At 37.6% G+C, this 22,380-nt stretch overlaps 1 protein-coding gene across 1 annotated transcript in view; it reads left to right on the top strand.

Moving 5' to 3' along the window:
* RIMS2 (regulating synaptic membrane exocytosis 2) overlaps positions 1 to 22,380 on the top strand; it is a gene marked incomplete at its 5' end in the record, with an annotated part of 289,286 nt that overhangs the window by 204,448 nt on the left and 62,458 nt on the right. Inside the window, one exon of the mRNA XM_019471267.1 lies at positions 6,318 to 6,490. Coding sequence (XP_019326812.1) covers positions 6,318 to 6,490 — 173 coding nt within the window. The remainder of the gene's footprint in view (positions 1 to 6,317; positions 6,491 to 22,380) is intronic.

Genomic DNA, 22,380 nt, shown 5'->3' with positions numbered 1-22,380 from the left:
TGGTGTTGGGTCGACGGTTGGACTCGATGATCTTAGAGGTCTTTTCCAACCTCAATGATTCTATGATTCTATGATTCCTTTTTACCAACATGTTTCAATTGGTGACTTGACTTTATTGGAGATTAGGATGGTTTAGAATGTGGGTTTTGCAAATCAGGTTGCAGTCAGTTCTTTTTATTCAAGGTAGAAGTAGATTAGAATGTTCTGAATAATGGGAAAAAATTATGTTGGATAAGGAATGGGAGTAAGGAATAGATGTACAGGGAACCACTGTACATCCAGCTAGATTTACTGGTTCAGGCACTGTACTGTTCAGAAGTAGCAACACCATGTGTAGCTCTCTCTTTTTTGCTAATGCAAGACAAGAATGCCAAGAGAGGCACAGTAGGGCCAGGGTCAGGAGATCAAGGGGTGCCTAATGCAAAGCAAGAACTGGCTGAAGGGATAACAGGGTTGGAACAGTGCCAGTGGGACTCCTCAGAAGCAAAATATGGGGCTAAGAAAGCAGGATCCAAGAATTAGGACTAAAAAGGAGGAAGACAGGATAGGATCCAGGACTACAAAGCAGAAGTCAGGATCAGCAGCCAAGAATGAGTCTGAGGTAGAACTTGTTGCAGCTCCATATTGAGAAACCCAAGACAACTGTGGCACTTATTATATACCTAATACCAGGGCAGTGCAAGAATTAATCTCCCTGGTCAGTCCTTAAATCTTCCAAGAGACTGATGGATGCCATGTGCAGCTGATAGCTAAAGCAGGGCTGGCAGAGGCTGACCTGGTTAGCTGTAGCTCAGTTGCCTTGATGGAGCCTGACAGGAGTGACAAATGTAAGCACGGATTATTGAGTTGGCTAAGTATGGATTACATGCAAGGGCAGATTCATCATAGCCTTCATCTTGGGTTTGTGTGTATGCAAGCTACAGATAAACATATATTCTCTCTATGTATTCATTTGTATATGGTATTTTGTAAAAATTACTTACAATCTTTTGCTTTATATAAATGTAATGCTATTGTTGTAAATATTAGTAAGTATTCAGTTTTATTTTTAATGGTAGACTTCATTAGGCAGCCATTAACAAAGGTTTTAGAAAGAATCAAACAGTCCAATAACATTCATTCAAATGATGTGTAGTAACTAAAATTTGCAATGCCTTTAGAGGCTATGAACTTGCACCGAAAGCTACAGTTGAAATTACAGAACATTTCTTACAATTGCTGTGCTCTGGCTGCTCGAGAGCTTTTGTCAGTGAGGCAGAGAACTATTGAAATAGTCCAGAATGGTTCTTTAATCTTCTTATAGTAGCACAATGGACAATTGTCTGAAATATCTTCCCAACCTTTTGATCAGTAAAAACATTGACCAGATTTGCATGTTCCTATGTATAGGCTAACAAATAAAAACTGATGAGTAAACTATAAAAAAGACAAAAAAAGATAATAAAATAGAAAGATGGTTGGAAATCACTGACAATTTCAGTTGCCTGGACAACTGCATGACTGTATAGTCCAAGATGGAAGACTGGTAGCAATAGATTAAAGCAATATGAAACACTTTAAAACTCCCTTTGAATTAGAAGTTCCAAAACAGTTTATTTCAAGAAATAAGTATCAGAGCAGTTGTAGCTCTATGTGGCCTGTCAGTCATATAGTGGTAGTTCACAAAGAGGTCAAAACGTTTGCAGAGGTTGTTGCATTAGGAAGCAGAGCAGGTATTTGTTTTTCAGCTTCAATAATCTTGAATTTGTCACTACAGGAAAGTAATCTATTGCAGTTACAAGGTATTGGCACAAACACCTAGCTGTCACTTTGTTAGGGTCTTCAGCTGATTATTTTACTAATGCAGAGGAAAGGGCTTTTAGAAACTTTAAAACTTGTTTGATAGAATCTGTAATAATGAAATTTATCCCATTCTTCAACACAGCAAAATAGGACAAAATCATCTTACTAATAAAAATACAAAAGCGACTTTTAATCAACTCCTCTGCTTGCAGCAGACTTCCTATTGTTGAAACAGTTTGAAGAGGCTGGATACTCTTACTGCTGTATGGGTCATAAAAGTCCAGAATGCTGCCTATATTATATGAGTCTTGATTGGGTTGGAAATGAAAATTTAACCTTATTCCAATAAAAAAGACATATATATTCCAGCACAGGGAAAGTCAGGAGATAATTTTCCTACTGCCATGGCTGCTATTTAAAAAATAAAAAATAAAACAAAAACAAAACCAGTATTTAATTAACCTGCATAGTAGGCAGGTACACTTCACCACAGCCTGGACCTCCTGATTGTCCAAACCAAGGGAGCTATCAGTGCACATGAAGCTCCCTTACTGTCCTTGTGCCCATGTTTTCTTCTGAGGGAAATTGGAGCATACAGGGTAGTTGCTGGATCTGATGATCCAAACCTGTGGCCGTGCTACAGCCAGGATCCAGCCACGGGGGCTGCAGTCCCCCAGCAGTGTGCATTCAGATGGTACAAACTCCTACAGCACAGTACATAGGGACAGCAGTGGAGAGGGATGGGTAATGGTAGCAGTGTTTCAGATATAATGGGTGGATGGCATTTGGTTAATAATGACCTTTTCAGTCTAATAGTTGATCTTATCATACAGTTGGTGACATTTAGAAAAAAAGAAAGTGAAATTTGGAGGAAGAAAACAAGGAAGTATATGAAATATATGAAGATGTAATGCCTTGGGGCAACTTTAGCCACACAAAAACTGAAGAAAGAATAGTGCAAAATTGTGCAAAAATGGTTGCGTTTTACAGTTTCAGAGTATATGACATGAAAAACTGGAATACTTTTTAAAAATCAATATTCACACAATGGAAGTGCCATTTTACTTTGGAGGCAGAGAGCAAAGGAGCACTTCAGAAACTGCCTTATACAGAACTGCAATTTAAGAAACAAATGTAAAACTGAAATGCCAGCATGGATTCTGTGAGAGAAGCAATATGGTTCCTTTTATCTTCTGTGCTGCAGTTACTGAAACACTAGCATGCAATACACTCACTATTATAATCCATTTCCTAAACAAAATTAAGTCAGATATAAGGTCAAAAGTAGACCTTAGCAGCAGAATAAAGAGCAATTTGGAGCAGAGATAATGGATGAGTATGAGGTATCTGAGCTTTGTCCAGCAAGAAAGACAATTTAGTTTCAGTTTCTAGATGTTACTTTGGTAGGCAGCTAGCAGATGCTGAGACTGTAACTCAGACAATGTGTAAATAAAACTTTTAAAAACAAATATTGTATGTTAAGACATTCAAATTTATTGAAAGGATCAATTAACTTTCCCAATTTCAAATCTAAAACATCCTGAAATAGTAAGGGTCAAAGAATATTTCTGTGCCATCTGACCCAATTGAAAACATTTGATGGGAAGTACTTTTACATACAACTGAGAAAAAAGAGACAAGGTAATAATCTGATGATCTTTTTTCACATTATAGTTCTGAAATGATTTACTTTTAAGTTGCTCTTCTTGCCATAGCAATTCTCAATCTTCACCATATATCACTATATTATTACTATTGCATTAGCTTTAAAAAAAATACGATTGTTTTATTTATGAAAATGTCTGATTTGTTATATACAGCACACTGCTGTGAAAAATGTATTTTAAGAACTGATGTTCTCCAGGTGTGGAAGTGAAACAGATAAAATCAAACCCATAGGTTTTTGAAACTTTCAGTGTGCTGCAGAATGACTCTTCAGAATAACTTTGTGCAATGCTGAAACCGTTGCTGCTTCATGTTGCTTGCATGTATTTAATTTAGAAGGGCTCATTTCCATGGACTCCTTGGCAAGCTCAGTGTGGGATCTGCAGGTTGAGGTCTGTTATTCTATGAATCACCACAAGTAATTATCTATCCCCTAATTGGAATGTAATTAACAATTCCATCAATGATTTACATCTGACGCTATGGTCTATCTTATTTCCCCAAAGGATAGCCACATTAGGTCTGTAATGCTAGCGGTGTGTCTACCCTGAGGTCACTAGCCACTGTCAGTATGACAGCTGTTTATATAGGCATACACGACTTGGCTGTACATTAGCTCTGTTGGGAGCCAGTGGCAGCGTAGTCTTGGCATCACAGGGTTCGTCATGGCAAGTACATCTGCCTGGGAGCCTCGGCAAATACTGAAGGCCTGAGGGCAGCTCTGCGTTGCCTTTTCTATAGTGCGTGGTGGTAGTCCAGTACACCAGGCTGTATTCTCAGTCTTCGTAGGTTTAGGCTAAATCAACACAAACTACACTCATAACTTTGTCTTCAATGCAGAATTATTCTAGGGAGTGTTAGGTGGGTGGAACTGAATAGGTAGGACTCAATATATACACATTTCACTAGGCATAGTTATTTTTTTCTTCTTCAAAGGGCTAAGTAGTTGCTCTTTTAAAAGGAGTTGCTGAAAAAGAACAATCCTTTTATTCTGGTATAATGTTCCATTATTTCTGATGATCAGGACAGCTGTTTAATCATTGTTTTTATGTTCCCAAATGAACATATCAATAATAATAGGTACTGTCTTCTTTATCAAGCAAAAATATTAATGGCATCAATAAAAACAGTCAGTAAATATTACAACATTTAAATGTTGTAATCACAGAGCTACTCTGTGAGTTTGTGGCTGGCTAAGTGCTCTCTCACACTTAAAGGCTGGGGAGGGCTTGAGTGGTTTGTCAATGAACACAAACACTGTAAATTAGCACAGATCAGGAAGCCAGCTGCAGCATGTGCAACCATTTTACATAAGCGTGCAGTTCAGCCTGTGCTTGGTCACTGTCTGCAACAGGTGTACAGTGTAACCTGCACAAGCATTTTTTCTTGCCTTTATTTCATTTCCCCATCTTAAAATGGGCAAAATAGCTTACGATTTCTAAGTGTAAAATTCATTTATGGTAAACAGGCACTCAAATGCTATTCTGAAATGCTATTTAGACACTGCAAAGTCTTTCACAATATTTCCCAGTGTAATATTCCTTGCAAGAGAACAGAAGCAAATGATCTATGTACTTCATGAAAGACAGTTATTCTAAAACTATAAAAAAGGGACAAAGTTGATAGCCAAACCTGGACACCCTTCTTTTCTGCAGGACTACACAGGTCTGCCACTTTACATTATGAATTATTTTCTCCAGGTGGCTGAGTCCAATGTTGCTACCCCAAGAGTTCAACAAGCCACTGATGTATTATGCGGATTATTTTCTTCCATTGTTTTCTTTCAGTCCTGTCTGTGCTGCTCGTCACATCTTTCCATACTGTCTTCTTTCCATGTCAGCCAGTTACCTGGTGATCATTGACAATTCATCTTGCAGTACTATTTTTCTGAAAAGATTATCAATAGTAACCCATCAGATTTCTGTATACACAGAAATGTCTGTATATGAAGAGGAGAGGGAAAAACACCTTTCTGCTATTTATTATATCTGCACATAATGCAATGCAGAGTGGCACAGACTTAGCATTAATTTAGAGCTAACTTGTGTAACAAGAACAAATAACCATAATACTTTGTTCAGATCTAACTTGAATACCTCTGCACAACACTGCTTTATATTGTATGGGCTTATTGCTGATCACCAGTCACCTGCCAGTTCCGTGTTTGGAATATACTGTTAACAAGCTCAAACACTATTGTAATTTTTTAGTTTCTGAGGCATTTGTACATTGTCAGTACAAATTATCTCTAGTCCTGTCCTATCCTTTCAGACTTCCCAGCCCAGCAGTTCAGCAAGATGTGTGGTTTGCTTGCACAGCTACATCGCTTTGTCTTTTGGTTTGATAATCTCATCTATCTATTTACTTTAAAAAAAAAATTGTTAACATTTGTCAGCTAGAAGTTCTTGTAAATAGGCTAGGCCCCAAAAGAGACACATATTTTATAGACAGCATGAAGCACATTCTGTCTCCTGTTCAATCTTTCATGAGCTCAGTAATCATGGGCAAGTCACTAAGTCTCTCTGCTTTGCTTCATGCACTGGTGAAACAGTTGTGGTAAGAATATTCCTTGATGGTTTAGATGTCTTTGCTAAGGTTTGCGAAACCTTTGGAAGAGCTGGAAGTTTTGTACAAGTCACTCTATGGAGGAAGCTGAGGAGCTAATAACTTGAATGGGATAGCAAAGCAGAGTAAAATTAATAGAAACCAAGACATAACCTGTATTCTGTATCAGCTAAGAACTTCATTATAAAAATTCAGGCAGTCTGGTGACAAAGGCAGTTTAGATAGCATCAGGGACCAGCTCCATAGTTGATTTGTGGTAATATGTCACTGACAACATCTGTATCTTTGTCCCTTTCCTCTTACAGTATCGGTCAGGACGGGATCCTCAGCGAGGCTCAGACAATGTTTCCAATAAGTCTTCAGACAGTGATGTCAGTGATGTGTCTGCTGTGTCACGGACAAGCAGCGCTTCACGTTTCAGCAGCACAAGCTACATGTCCGTCCAGTCAGAGCGTCCAAGAGGAAACAAGAAAATAAGGTGAGCACGAGGAGCTGTAGTGCCAGCCATAGTCGTGTAATTTAAGTAATTGAATGTTTGTCAATATTTGTGTTTGAAATTAATATTTTGCCTAGGTGAAAATTTGCAAAATACTGGTTTAAATGTCTTCTTCATCTAATGCTTTTTTCAGTCTTCATGGTATTTGTTTTTAGCCAAGTTTTGTCATCTTGGGTTATACTAACATACACTAAAATAACAAACATATGCTGTCAGCAAGCATCAGACACACTTAGATTTGCACTTTCTGAAAACCATTTTGTAAAATACTTAATACGCTGAAAAGACAGTTTAACTTGAAAATTTGTGCCAGCAATGTCAGAGGCATCTTAATTTCCTTTTAAACTAGAGCTGCTGAACTTTGATAGAAGTCTTATTTAATACTTACACAGACCAATTCAATTTATTTAATACTTACACTAGTCCAATTTAACTGTAGGCATACAACCATTGAACTACTCTTCAACAAGATGTACATAGTGTATCTGTGAGCAAAACACAGCATCTCCTTTGCCTGCTCCCTGTGCACACTCAGAGGAGCTTTGGCTGTAGAAGGAATGAAAGATTGTTTTTCTTGGAAGGTGTAACCCACCTGCATCTCTCAGCAAAAATCAATGTCAGCCTATATTAATTCTCAGAAAATTGTCCTCTTGAGAGAAATGGTGTGTTTGAAAAGATTGTTTAAACATCTGCTTATATGAGCATTGTTAGGACCACATTGTTTCTGTCATACAGTTATGTATACATTTCTAAATGTGATGTATTGCCATGCAACTTTTATTCGAAGAGGGACTTAGAGGCTGCCCTAAGAAAACGTCCCAAGGTTCTCTAGTGTAGGCTGGTGTCTTAGCCAGCATGGTTTAACATATGACTGCTTCCATCTTTTAGTTTTTATTTCATTTCTTTTGCATTTCCTTTCTTGTGAGTTCATGCATGCTTTTCTCCATGACCTTAACTTTAATATTCTTTTCTATTTCTAAATGTGATGTATTGCCATGCAACTTTTATTCGAAGAGGGACTTAGAGGCTGCCCTAAGAAAACGTCCCAAGGTTCTCTAGTGTAGGCTGGTGTCTTAGCCAGCATGGTTTAACATATGACTGCTTCCATCTTTTAGTTTTTATTTCATTTCTTTTGCATTTCCTTTCTTGTGAGTTCATGCATGCTTTTCTCCATGACCTTAACTTTAATTTATTCTTTTCTTTTTTCTTTTTGCATGCCTTTTTCAATTTTTGTTGACTTCAGAAGGACAAGGGATATAGAGGGAAAAAAAGAGGGAGGGCTGGAAGGGGATGAACAAGATGGAGTATTTCCTGAGGAGGAAGAAAAAGAGGAGGAGGAGGAAAAAGCAAAGGAGCAAGAAATTAATGAAAAAGGGGAAGGGCAAGAGGTGACAGAAAACTGTGATAAGGAGGAAATCAAAGGATCAGGGCATGATGAAAAAGCTCAAGAAGACCAAGCTGAGGAAGGGAAAGAGGATGACAGGTAAAATATACTTCTGTTTCTACAGACCTATTCTTCTTCCTCCTGTACCAGGACCCTACTTGTCTTCCCTTTTCTTTCCCTTTGCTTGGCTTATTGTCTATGTTCTCCGCACCTTTTTTGCTTTCAATCATGATGCTTTCATATTTAAGCAAGTTTCACTCTCAACTTCAGTGAACTTGTTCTGCATATCAAATGATGTAGCACACTAACTTGACTCATTATTATGCATGCAACTACAGCATATTATTTTTTAAATTGGTTTAGTCTAGAGTTTGCGTTTGACTATAATAAACAATAGAAATTGTAAGATTCCTCATTGTATTCCCTGCTTGAATTATTATTTCAGGGAAAAATCTTTTGTTGAGTCATATCTCATCAGTATCAAAAACATCTTTGCTTTCATTTGTGGCAGTACTAAAGAAGAGAATTTTGAATTTTTTTTTTCATAATCCTCTTTGTGTAGGCTGATAAATGTGCATATTGATTGACAATCGATGTGGATAAGCAAAGTCTTCCCTTTTTTTTTGTTCCATGTGAATAACTATTGTGGGTTGCTGTATTGTGGAGGGGTCATGTACCTCTGCTGCTGTATTGTGTCCAGAAAAGTTTCAGCACAATTGGCTGTGGTTTTATCAGATAATATTCTAGATTTATACATTTTACCACAATTCCTTTGAACCGTGACTTTTCATGTAAATGAGTGACATTTTGTATTGCAAAATCATGTAATTTGCATTAAGAGAAATACAATATTCCTTCTTTCTTCATTAGCAAAAAATGACTTTGAGATTTGCTGAATATTCTTGAACCCCTTCTCACCTACACAAGAATGGCAGAAAATCTCAAAAAACCCCACTTTCTTTTAACTTGCTAATTCTGCACTACCTATAGATAATTTATGCCTGCAAAACTGTGCTCATATGTATTAGGGTAAGCGCAGAGCACTCTATGGCAATCCACTTTCTTCCTTTGCTACAAACTTATATGTGTACATGCCGGTACATACACACACATGTGAACATGCACAGAGCAAAGGTGATACAAAAAGAGAATCAAAATGCATAGTGTTCAGTCAGGGGTGGTATGGGCCAATACAGCCATACTACTGCTTTTATACTTTAAGTGCCACCACTCCTTCACTCATGTGAGCGCATTTTAGAATTCAGCAAAAGCAGTTTAGAAAGAGCTGTCTTTAAGACTGCCTTGGCATACATGTTCCAGGGACTGCTAAATGGTAGTGTGGGAAAGGATGTTTTAAAGACCTTTTTCTCTCCCGGCTGCCACTAAATTCCCAGTTTAATGGATCTGGAAGTCCTGCCTCTCAAAAAGCATGACCTTATTCCTGGTTTCCAGCTTTCGCTCAGGTTAGTCTTCAGCCAAAAAGCTGTCCCTCACAGAAAGTAAAGTCGTCTTTGAGAAACAACTTCTCGTTCCCTATGCCAGCTTGTTCCTCTGCTTGTTAGCTGCTCTCTGCCTTCATGAAGAAGCGGCAAAAGTCAGGAGTCCCTACTTGATAGAGAAACAAGTTATTATTAAGTGACTGCTGTGCAGAGACTTTTGTTTGTGTTAGATTTTGGCTCCCAACATGGAAATCAACGACCAGTATTATTTGCCCACTTTGCCCATTTTGACCACTTTTAGTATGTAAGTTGTCAATAAAAAGGAAAGTTTCTCTATATCCACCTTCCTTTCCCATGGTACAATAAGTGCTCATCTTTTTAGTATTGTCTGAACATTCTTCTAGGGTAAGAAGCAAACTGAAAAGCACAGATTGATTCCTATATACATACAGGTATATGTATATGTATAGATTTATATGCACACATAGTTGTGTATCATTAACATATTGAAATATCATGACTTGTGTATTCAGTGGACAAACCCAAAGGCAGAATCGATCCTAAGCATCATTATAAATTCAGTGCCTTCTGCTTGCTTGTTTGGCAATTTATAAGATACCTTATGCCTGGCAATTTATAAGATACTTATAAGATAAGTTAACAACTTCAGCTTTCCAAAAAATGTTTTCAGACCCGCCACCAATATTAAACAATCACCAAAGCATCACTTAATAATTAAACTTATCAATAGGTATTTGAGAGACCCAACAGAACCAAAGCAGCCAGTTCATCCATCACAGAATAGTAGTAAATTATCATCTAGTTCCTGAGACCTTGGGCATTGAGAAAAGCTATATTGCAGATGGGAATTTTCAACATATATTTTTACTTCAGAGGTGCACCTTTAGTTGAACAGCAGTCGCCTTTCCTCTGGGCAATCTGGAACATAGGGGCTGCTCTTAATCACTCCACCGTCAAAAATTAGTTCTTTAGGGATACATCGTACCTCTTGATGTCACTGTGCTTATATACTTTATGGGTAACGGTAATAGTCACACTAAGGGCTTCAGTCTGCTGAGATCATAGGTGGGGTCAGTGTAACTTAAATGACCGTGAAGGCAGATATCCATCATGGATTCATCCCATACCTATTTTAAAGAGTCCCTCAGTGCAACAAACTGCATTAGCTTTTGGAGCACCGGAGCACAATAAATCAATAAATCTTTTTTGGCAGAAATAGCTGCAGCATCAGATTTTACCTTCATTAAGCCCTGTAAAACTAAACCTTGGCATATGGTTGGCCTATAGGGAAAACACAATTGTGTTCTTTCTTGGCAATACGTGTTAGTAAACAGAAAGCATGGATCAAGCTTCCCTGTTGTATTTTTTAAAGATTCCTTACGTACAGTTCTCTGACATTATTTCTTATTCCAGCTCCCTGATGGTATCAGGGACAAAAAAAAGCCATCTTAGATCTAATGTGTGAGCATTTATAATTTTTATTGCAGGAAATCTGTTTACGACTGCTCTAAATCTTAACCTTCCTTAACATTTCTTTACATATCAATCCTAAGCATTAATTCTGATAGTCACGATAGTTTTGTTTTATCATATGAGTACACAACAGTTGTAATCACAGAACAGGATTTCATTGTGCTACACATTGTTGAAATACAGAAGAAAAATACAACCTCTGTTCCAAGCACAGAGTCTAAATCATAAGATGACATACGAGTCCAGAGAGGGAACACATGAGAATTAAGAAATGTCCCACATGACAGTAGATAGTTACAATACTGGGTTTGGGACAGCTTGACAACAGAGAGTACTAAGGGGAGATTTGAAGAAGGAAAATAAGATAGTTTTGTGAATGTTTCTGGAGAGCTCTTTTCAAGCATTAGAGGCAATGAGGAAAAAACATGAGGTGCTTCCTAAAAATATATCAAGTGGATGATGGGCCAAGTCTGATGAGCAGCAGGAACTGATCTTTCAGTCTTGAATGTGAGAAGATAAATGTGATAAGGAACAACTGCTAAAATACTAGAAAATAAAGACGAATTATGTACAACTGGATAAAAGAGTATAGCTTTTTACTGATGTATGGAGAAAGATGACACAGCCAAATTGAAAGGCTATGAAACTTATCTTTCCTACAGTATCCTGGAAGGGGTTAGGGTAGGTAAATTGCCAGGGCTGGAGGAAAGCACTGGAGTAGCTGGCATCTGAAATGGTGAGAGAGTGAACAAAACAATTGGCTGTGTGGGTGGACAGAGAGGGTAGAGATGTGAAATGGAAAGCATGCGCAAGTCACACAGAAATGGACCTAATATGAAGCCTGAATTAAAAGGCCTGCTCAAATAGCAGGCCTGAATGACACAGATGATCCACATGGCTGGGAGAAGAAGCATAAGAGAGGTCTTGGTGGGAAATACTGAGTTGAGATCAGTGATTCACAAGGAGGTGCCAAAGAAAGAGGTTTTAGTGTAGGCAGGAGGATACAGAGGAAACGAGAGGGAGTTTTTATTGCAGAGGGGATAATGCTTTGATGTACTGTTGATGAAGGGATGATGTTTGAGGGATAGAAATAGAGGAGACAGCGTGACAGCCCTGTGGGACCATCACAGTTAACTGGGTGGGCAGAAAATTAGAATCTACTAGAGCACATTTTGAATGAAAGGTTAGAGAGAGAAAAAAATTGAGAGGCGATGACCTGTGGGAATGAAGGGAAGTAATATATTAAAGCATGGTTAATTGTAGCAAAACAAAGAAGAAAACAGTGTACTTTTGAAATCTTAAGAAATCATTAAAGACTTCGGCAGGAGTAGTTTCTACCGAATGCAAAAAGGGAAAGATAGTTGTTTGGAAAGGTTTTGAAATGTAATTGGAAAAGAAGAACTCAAGAGATTTACTTAAAACAACGTGTTCAATTAATTCAGAGATGAAAAGGAGAAAGGAGATGTGGCTGTAGTTGCAGAACTGACGAGAGCAAGACTAGAGATTCTACATTACTTTCTAAAGGGATATGCTAAAGCATGTCTCTATAATTTGGGGAAAGAGCCAGTGATGACCAGGTGGCTGGAGGTAAGAATAAGGAAAGAGGCACGGGGGGAATGGAAATCAGAAGATCGCATATGATCACTTAGGCAAATCAAACAGTTGAGGAAGGGACCCAGTGAGAAATTTCTGCATCCATGACAGGGGCAAGGGGAGAGAAATGTATAAAGAGGAGAATGCAGAGACAGCACAGAAAAATCTGTCACGTGTTTTGCTATGTATCGGAAGAAATCGATGACATCCTGTGTGAAGAAAAGAAGTGAATGCTAAAGGACAATAGAAGAAACAGAGCTGATTAAGTAGGAAGATGACACAACTGAGGAAGGAGAATTTGTAGTAGAAAAAGTTAGTTGGGATGTAATTTCGCAGGGGCACTTGAAGATGCAAGAAACAGAGTGCAAGATGTAGTTTTAAGTAATGGATTTTTTCAGACACAAAACTTTTTCTCTTCATGCTCTCTGTGCCCTTTCCCTTGTTGGGTATAAAGATTGTTTCAAATTCACTTTCTAGTTCTTTTTTGTGTCATTCAGTCAAAAAAATCTTTAAAGAATTTAATTTGTAGGTTTTAAAACTGGTTCCTGATGAGTATTTGTTCCTTAGTTTTTCATTATATTGTAATCTTAGTATTTCAGTTTTTATGAGCCTTCCACTGTGATTGCAGCTATTATCAGTTAAATGCAGTGTTTTGCAAAGCTGGATGAAAAAGCATGTCGATTCAGTCTGTGCAAGCTCCTTCACAGGGGTGGAAGCCAGTAACATTTTTTGAAAATCTATATTCTGGTAAAAATTTCAAAAACTGTGCAAAAGATAACAAGCATCAAGAATCCATTTTTCAATGTGCATGTGCTGTTTGGTTTCTTAAAGCTATTTCAGAATGATTATAATGATTGCTCCAGCTGCACTACTGGATGAAAGGAGTTAATTGTGCCTAACCTTTCTAGCCAAACAGGCCATATGTTTGTAAGGGAAAGCTTTAGCCTGAGACTCTTTCCCCACTGCATGATTGGTCCTTTAGCAAAATTGCAGTACAGGCAGTTATGCTCCCAATAGCTCTAGCACTAGATAGATAGATAGATAGATAGATAGATAGATAAGGTTCACCCAGTGTAATTTCTGCCATGGGGGGAGAGAGAACTTGGGTACAGCTATGTCAATGTTCATGTAATTTTTCAGGGAAAACATGTCAGCATGCAGTTTCCTGCAGCTCTTAATCCGAGATACTGGTGTAACAAGTTTGGTGTAACATCACAATGAAGTGACCTTGCCATTCCTGGAATGAGAACGGCAGGTTGCAATACGACGTTCACCAGCTCTTTTCAGCTGCAAAATGTTTCGTTATTCAGGCAGCTGAGGCAAGTATGATGGACTGAGTCCTTGAACAAAAAGCAGCAACTTTATTTTGTGTCCCCCTAACATAACTCTTCTGCATACTTCTGACTAGATAAGCAGAGGGCTGCTTATGTATTGCCAGTCTGTGACTCTGAAATCAAAGGACCTAAACCAAACTTTTTTTCAGTAAGATTTCATTAGTATTATCGGGCTGTGTAGTGTCTGTTAGCAGTTTGTGGCAAATTCTTGTCCCATTTGAAGCATAGATTCAAACCCACTACTTTTTGATGTGAGTTTTTTAACTTTAGTATTCCACAGCGAAGCAAATCTTCAAAAGCTGTAAATTCATATAGCTACTGGGTCTGTAGCAACACACACAGTTAATAATTTTGCCATTTGTTTTTTTACACTTTCGTAGATGACATGCAGAAGAAAACTATCTGTGACTTCTGGAAAAATATTATGGAAAAGGATACAAAATATCAGTGGTTCAGAAAGGAATTACATGAATTCAAAAATTTGTTGTGAAATCAGTACTGAGAGTAGAATACAAATCATTTAAGAAATCTAGCAAAGTCACCTGTTTCTAAGTTATTCATCACCATCTATCAAATCCTTGGAGACCCATTTTTTCGTGTTACTTTGAAGTACAAAAGATGTATAGACTCCTTTACAGCTAGTAAACTTATTTTGATCCACTGGGAAATAATAAAGTAATGAATTTGGAAGTACACATTATTAACAGGTGAACAGTGAAAATACCTCATTTGAAGCAGTCTGCAGCTCTGATATATGGTGCCCAGCAGGGAACTCTAGACATTTTTTCTTTGACAGCAACACAGTATCATTGAGACTGCTTCCCTCTCCATGAACTGCAGCCTGCACTTCAACCTCTGTTGAGTCAGCTCTGACCTGTGATCCAGAAAGCACTGATGGACTCCTGTTACAAAAGGTTATTTAAAAACAGTGCATCAGTAGTTTAAAAAAAAAACACAAACAAACGGAGGTGCAGATGGAAAGCCCTGGAGACATGCAGGGAAGTAGGGATGAAGGGAAAAATTAAAATGAGGATTTGAAGAAAACCTAAATGTTGAAATTAGTTTTTGCACTATGTGTGTTAAAAAAGACTAATTTTCTGAAGATATTTAAAACTAGATTGAATCATAAGTTCTTCAATAGACAGACTTTTTTATCTCTATTTGTATAGGATTGAGCACAATGGGTCTGTGGACAAGAATAGCAATAGCAACAACTAAGTGTGGGGTAGAAACTTATAAAAACAAGGAATTGAATGTTGAAGCCCATCAGGCTTTTCTTTCTTTGATATTATGATTCTGTGGTTCTGTCTTAGTGCTGTATGTTTTCACTAATTTTACCTGAGTATTATTTTAATAGAAAAGTGAAAAGATTCTGTAAAAATAAGATAGTTCCTTTTCTGATTCCTCTAAATCTACTTCCTTAAAAATAATTAATAAGCTTATCACTTAGCCTTCTAAGAAACAAACATAAACTCCTCGTTACCTCATAAAAGTATTTCTAAAACAGTTACTAGTTTTGTGCCAGTGCCTTTGAAACACATTGCCAGACCTGTCTGGCAAGTATGATATTTTAACGAAGGGTCAGGGGCTCAGTGCTGGTCTTACTATTGCTTACTTAATACCTATGGTAAGATGATACTCCAGCAGTTTGACATGGCCTATCTATCTGATTTTAATGTTACTTGACCAAGCATCTGAACATTTTGGTTCAGTATTATCACTGTACCTGCATGGTGTTCGTACTCATCTTGGTCTATAAAGTCCATAAGGTGCTACCTAAACAAGCTGGGAGATGTGTCATCAGGTGGCCCCTAGTAGGAAATAAACCTATATATTTCCCTACAAATACCACTGGCAGCCTGGCGCTTCCCAGATTGTAGCCATAACATGAGCACGATTCCTATGGAGGCCCAAGGTAAACAAGAGGAGCCTTTGCTCCAAACGTGCATGGTGTGCAACGTGCACGTTGCCTCAGCAGGGAGTTCTGGGCATAGACCTGTCCTCCCCAGGTCAGAAAAACAAAGTTTGCAGACTTGTGTTCAGAAAGATGTAAGCCAAGTTTCCTCACAACATTTTCGTTTTATGATGGTCTTAAGTTTTCTGTATGCTTTTCTAATTTCCCCCAGAGGCCCAAAGTGACTCAAAGTCATTTTGTCAGTGACAGAAGTCAGACAGGCAAGATCATGATGTCCCAGATAATGTCTCTTTGGTTGAGGTAATTATGGCTTCAGATCTCTTGCTCGTGTCCATTTAGCTTTCAGTCCCAGAAGATCAATTCAGAGAGATGCTATGGGTTTATGAGATGTTAGCAGTGCCTATTCTGACCCTGATTTTTTGGAGTCCTCAAGCAACCTGAATTTACAAGGAATGAAGGAAACGTCAGAGTTGTTTTATTCTTTAGACGCCCGCTGCCACACACATACACGTAAGCGGTACAAGGAGCACGAGCATATCCACATTGTACAGTACTAATCAAAGCAATTCAGTTTTTCATGAGTGAAGTATAGATGCAGCTATAATGAAATCCATATTGACTACAGCAATTTATTTAAATAAAGCCCTTTCGGGCCATCTGGCTCTTCCCTGTGTATTACATGATTTTTCCATTAATTCAGTCTCAGTAGTGTATCCTATCCAGTTCCTGCATGTCTATCTTTCAAAGTTTTCTAGCTATCAATGTGTTTTCTAAATAAGAAAATCTTCCTTATAGCTAATTTCAGTTTAGCAAGTAAAGGTGATAAATCATGGTTCCTCTTACCCTAAGGTAATATATGATGTCTCTTATCTCTACATATTTTTGAGAATTTCTGCCTCCAAGTCTGAAATTTTTCTCATTTTCCAGACTTGATTTTATATTATTTCTCTGGTGGTTTTAGGTCTTGGACACATAGTGGATTTAAAGTCTGGTTTATCATTTCACTGCTTGCTTTTCATTTCTTTTCAGCCCTTCGAGTAACAAATCTGGGCAGCACTGAGCAAGCTTGCAGTATAGCTTGTGACTTAGTCAGCAGTGTTAATATAGAAAACAGAGTGACCCCTCCCTTCCATCTCTGTTGGAAGACTGTAATTCAACAGTATGTTTGAATAAGCACATAACATTTAACTTTCAGATTAAGTACATGCAAGGTGCATTTCTGTAAGAAACACTCAATTAAAACAGGTTGCCCACTGTCAGTTTTAATTTGGCAAGCTTGTTGTTAACCTGCACTTACAAATGCAACTGCTTCTTTGCCGGGCTGGGTTAAAGAAGATGCTTTCTAAACTCAGAGATTTTGGTTGTTACTCAAAACTAACTCTGTCTTTGCTTGGAATTTACTTATTTTATTGCCACGCCTTCAGAGCTCATATGGACTGCTTGTATTTACAAATGAATATCAAACTAATATGACAGATGACTAATGCAAGATTTTTGGACCTCAGCGAGTTTTCTCACTAGCCTTCTTTTGAATTCACACATAGTAAATGGCTGGTTTAGTTCACTGTATCAAAGGGATTTCTGCATAGATTCACTACTGTTAGCAGGGTAATAAAGCTTTTCTGTAACTTTGTAAAGGAAAACTTGGAAGTTTATCAACAGTAGTTGAATATGAATATAAAATTTTTGTTATAAATTTAATTTAAATTAAAAAGTCATTAGAAATTAAAAATTGTTATAAATTGTATTTTTATATTAAAAATGGCCAATTATTCTCTCAGAGATGGTGAGAACTTTTATCAAAAATCTCTGAAGCTCTGTGAAGAATTCAACTGCTAGTGTTTGGAAACAGTTATCGAAACAATTATCTATTGCAGTGTTTTTTCTGCATCACTCATTTGTCATGGCAATGTTTGATAAGTAATCCAACGGCCTGACACCAAAAAATTTTTAAATTTGTTCCTATTTAAAAAAAGCATGCAAGTTATGATATGGAAAAAGCTATACATCTGTTGATTTATAATAATAAAGCAGTATACAGAGCTTGATATCTAGCAGAGTGCAGAAGATCCAGTTCAAGTCAAGCTATGTACTGTAACAGGTGAGGTGTTTCTGATTTGTATCAAAAGAGACCTTTGAAACAGATACTTCATACAAAAATATTGTTACTTTTATTTTGAGATGTGCACACAATTTTTCTTTGAATAGTAATATACATAACAAAATACATTATAATCACTGCTTTATTGTTTCCCACCAACTTTCTTGTTATAATTTCAATAAAATAAAACTAATAATTAAGTCAGTCCAGTAGCTATTAGAGATTTATATCACAAATGAGTTAATAGGATAATTTTTGACAAAGTGAATCTCAGGAGACTACGTCATTACAATTTTGAACCTGCAGTGTCTCACTTTGATGTGAATTGGCAGATGAGTACATGCATTGGCCGGAAGCATTGTTCCCATGGAAATGTTATTTCCTACATTACAGCTGTCCCCATAATGCTGTTTTTGTTAAACTTCTTCAGCAAATTAATGAAATGAGAGCCTCTCCGAATGAATTAAGGTGTCTATTAAGAATGACATTAAAATTCCTCTCCTGCTTGTAAAAAGCTGTAAACGAAATCTTCAGTGGGTCTTCCAGTCTCACAGGAGACATGTGTTAGAAAATATCTATTACATCAATAGAAAATTTGTTAAAATCCTTTCCCTGAGATACCACAGCACATGGCTGTATGCCACACTTGGCAAAGTGGATTTTTACTATTGCAGGTGCTTTATTTTCATTAGGGATCATTACCAGAGAACTAAGCTAAATGACAGGAAAGTAGTAATATTGACTTTGCATTGGGAAAAAAAGAAACCTGCAAGATCTGCCAAATGACTTGTGTAAATCTGATTCTCCAATACATACACTTCCGATAGAGCATCAGGATTATAAGTTTTCATTTCCAATTCTGCTGTAAAGAAGACTACAAAAATACAAAAAAAATCCTCAGAAATCCCACTGACAATGTACAGTACAATAGATGGTATTGATATCTTCTCCTTCACATTGAAAAATATTAATAATATTGTAGATTGGAAAAATGTCTGCTTCATAATACTGGTTTTAGTAAAGTGTATTTGTTGGTAAGGGAAAAAAAATCAAGATTGTCATAATAATTTTAGTCTATCAGTCATACTTAGAAACAGAATAACATTTTTATTTATTTTTTGTTGAATAAGTGATATTCTTTGTTATTTGTTAGTGATCATGGAGTCACTGAGTGTAAGGATTCTGTACTGCTCACTGTGTTGCTTTCTGCCACAGACTGTTCTGGTTCAGGGCGAGGGCCTGATTTAAAAGTCAGTTTTATACAACTTCAGTACTACTTTACTCCTGCAGAACCCTGCTGATGTGATGTCAACTTACTAGGGTAGTGGAGAGGGAAGAGGAAGCTTTTCTACATCTACTAACACAAAATATCTGTCTTGTTGGTATGTTAGTGAGGAAGATGACAGAAGGAAGAGCAGGGAGAGGCAGAGATGGGAGAAAATGCTGGGAAGCTGTTGCGGGTTATGGGAAATGACCGTTTGGTTCAGTGAGTCACTAGGTGAGCTACAGGGCTGGGGTTCCTGGCGCTGGGACTTATTTTGAGCTGGCAGATGTATTATGATATTATTTAACAAATGAGATAAAGGGAATGAGAGGTGTTCGCCTTACAAGAGTCTAATTATTGTTTTGATAAGTCAAGGAGAGAAAAACGAGATAGTGGCAGAGGATGTCTGAAAGGATATGATCCGTGTTGTTTGAATGACCATGGTGTCTGAAGATTTGGGTTTGGGCCTGTTGTTTGTATTTCTTGTCTATGGAGAAAGACTGAGTCAGTGTATTTTTCTGGTTTAGCCTTTCTTGTTGCTGCCTGTTGGATTGCTGAATGTACAGAAAGAACGGGCAGTACTGCCCTGTAAAATCCTATGCAAAAACATAGGATGCCTGCAAAAAATCTTAATGAGGTTCTTTAACCTGTGGGACTTCATAATTGCTTTTTATAGCAGTAACAGCTTTCAGGGGAGTCATTGTCTTTAGCTCCTCCATCCCCATTCTGGTTGGTTTGCCACATATTGTAAATCTCAACAGGCATGATAAAGCATAAGGACTTCCAGGTGTCAGTGGGGTTTTTTTTTAGTTTATGTTTTGGTTTGGTTTCTTTTCTTTTTCTGGCCTAAACAAAAGGTTCCTGAGGAAATTTAGCACTTACCATACTAATCAGCCAATTTCTATAAAAAGTTTCTGTTTGTTCTGTAGGCAAGAATCTGACCAACTAGTGAGACGCTGACCAACTCTGCAACTGGTTCAAAAGCTGCAGCCAAAAACTGCAGCTTTTTAACTATGGAGACAGGACAAGACTTTCCATTTGGTACATATGAAACAATGAGGATTCAGTGTGTCTACAACTGCTTAATGGAAAATATAACAGCAGCCAACAATATTATCAATTAGTTCTAAAATTAGTATTTTCTTGTAAGATTATTAAACACCTTTAAAGCACTAATAAGTCAGTCAGAAATTGGGAGAGGTTGGATGAAGTTTCTGACTTGTTTTTTACTTCTTAACATCCAAAAATGTTGATTAAAACAAGTTTTTTTCTGGAACTTCTTTATCTAGGATCTGGAGCATTTGCCCACACCGCAGTCCATCTTACCTGGTGCAAGAGTTACCAGCTATAACTGTTGTATATAAAGTGGCTTCCAATCAGTTTCTCTGCCCTTAGGGCAGGATCCTTTTGCACTGTGAAATCTTCCCTCTCCTTAACCCAAAACTCACAAACAGTTGCTTTCCTCCTTGGTCAGATATCAAGGAAATGGTCTGTCTAAAGCAGGAGATACTAAGATTAAAGCAAAGATCTTCTTATGGGACCTACTTCTCTGCCTCCCTTCTATGAGTATTTCCTTAAGCTCTTTACAGTATTCCCCTCCGGCTATACATCAACTCCAGAAAGGATCATTTTCCAAGTAGCCAGCCCTAGACATTGTCTTTTGTGAGAGTTTCACTGCCAGTGTTTTCTTATCTTTCTGTAATTCAGCACAGATATTGACAAACTGAGGAGAAAAACAAGGCAGTTTCTGATTATCTGTTATAGTAGGAGTTTGGAAAACCTTGACAGCAAATTTGATTCCAGAGAATAATTGCACTCCCTGTTCTGAAAACAAGTGGGTCTCTGCAAAGAAATCTTGAAGATTAATGCCTTTAAGAAATCCAGAAACGTAGCATTGCTTTTTCCAGACGACTATGTATGAATAGCAGTTTTGTACTTGCTTACTGTTTTTCTTTAAAACTATTCAGAAAAAGCTTATGGGCTAGAATTGGCCTGTTGAATATCAGAATTTGAAAACAATCTGAGATTTGTAGTATCATCAAGGAATTTAAGGCTATGTCTATACCAGTAAGCTAGACAGGGCCAGGACATAGTCTTGATCATCCATATTGTTTAAACAGTTTGTGTCCTCCTTGGCATAGCTTTGTCCTGGACACATCAATAAGGTGCCCCTGATTCAGCCTAAGCACAGTTCGGGAGATAGCACGGGTCAGGGTCTGTTTCCTCTAGGCAGCATGCCTGAGAAAACCCTCTTTTGGGAAGGATGTAAGCTAGCTGTGTGTATGCAGGTTGTCAAGGCCAGAGAACAGGCCTGAGCCATTTTATTAACTACTATAGATGTGGTACAGGGTTCTTCAATGACAAGAAGGACCATATTAAATTTCCTATCATAGGTATCTGTCAGTTTGGCTCCCCTCAGTTGGCTAGTATGGTATATTTTTAAGAATACTAACTGGTACTTAGGGTTGTCATACTTCACCGTTGGCTTTAAAGTACAAATACTTATAGATGTCTTACTCTAATTTCTTTTCTAATGTCTTATTTTTCTCCTTTGTTTTGAAGAACTTTCTGCTTTAGCTTTGAGAACATATTCCTCTAAAATTTATCCATAGCGTAGGTGGCCACAAACAGTTAAAGTTAAGAAAATGTACTGTAAAATACATAGGAAGCTGACATGCCCAACTTGATCCTGACTATCTGGAATAATTATCTCTTGGGAAAACATAAATATGCTTAATACCAGTTTTGAGTTTGCTTTAAGTAGACTGTTTTAATTGACGATCAGATTTCAGAGTTTGTTTTACACTTAGCTGTTATTAGTCATTTAACCTGCTTGAGTATTCCCTCTGCTTGTTTGTGAAGAGATTACAGAGGGATACTGTATTTTAGGAAGGGTGTATAAAGATACTTCTCACAACTGAGAAAAACTAGAAAAGACAGTGATTGGCATTGAAGGCAGAGTAGAGAAATCTTTCCTTTTTCTCTGTTCACTGGAAAATTGAAGCATCTGACTAGAGTTTCTAGCCTACTTACACAGACAGAGACCTGTCTGCAGGTCTCGGTGTCCTCAGGCAGTTTCCTGAATTTAGAGGTAATGCAGGAAGGAACGTTACTGTGAGAGCTTTACTCATCGCCCTGCTCTTGTTGACTAGTTGGCCTCCATAAGCCAAAGTCAGCGGCCTTGCTGTCACCTTCACTCTGCTGTTGCTGTAGGCTGTGGGCTGCCATGCAGCTGGGGTTGTGTGATGATTTTGTTCTTGTCTTGATTCTAATAAGGGTGATTATTACACCATTATGCACATGTGATTGGGACTAGCATAGTTCATTCTTTAATTTTGGGGTTTTCTC

The sequence above is a fragment of the Aptenodytes forsteri genome, unplaced genomic scaffold (genome assembly GCF_000699145.1).
Source record: "Aptenodytes forsteri isolate BGI_AS27 unplaced genomic scaffold, ASM69914v1 Scaffold385, whole genome shotgun sequence".
Taxonomy (NCBI): Eukaryota; Metazoa; Chordata; class Aves; order Sphenisciformes; family Spheniscidae; genus Aptenodytes; species Aptenodytes forsteri.
The sequence above is the reverse complement of the archived record's forward strand: the minus strand, read 5'-3'. Positions and strand labels throughout refer to the sequence as shown.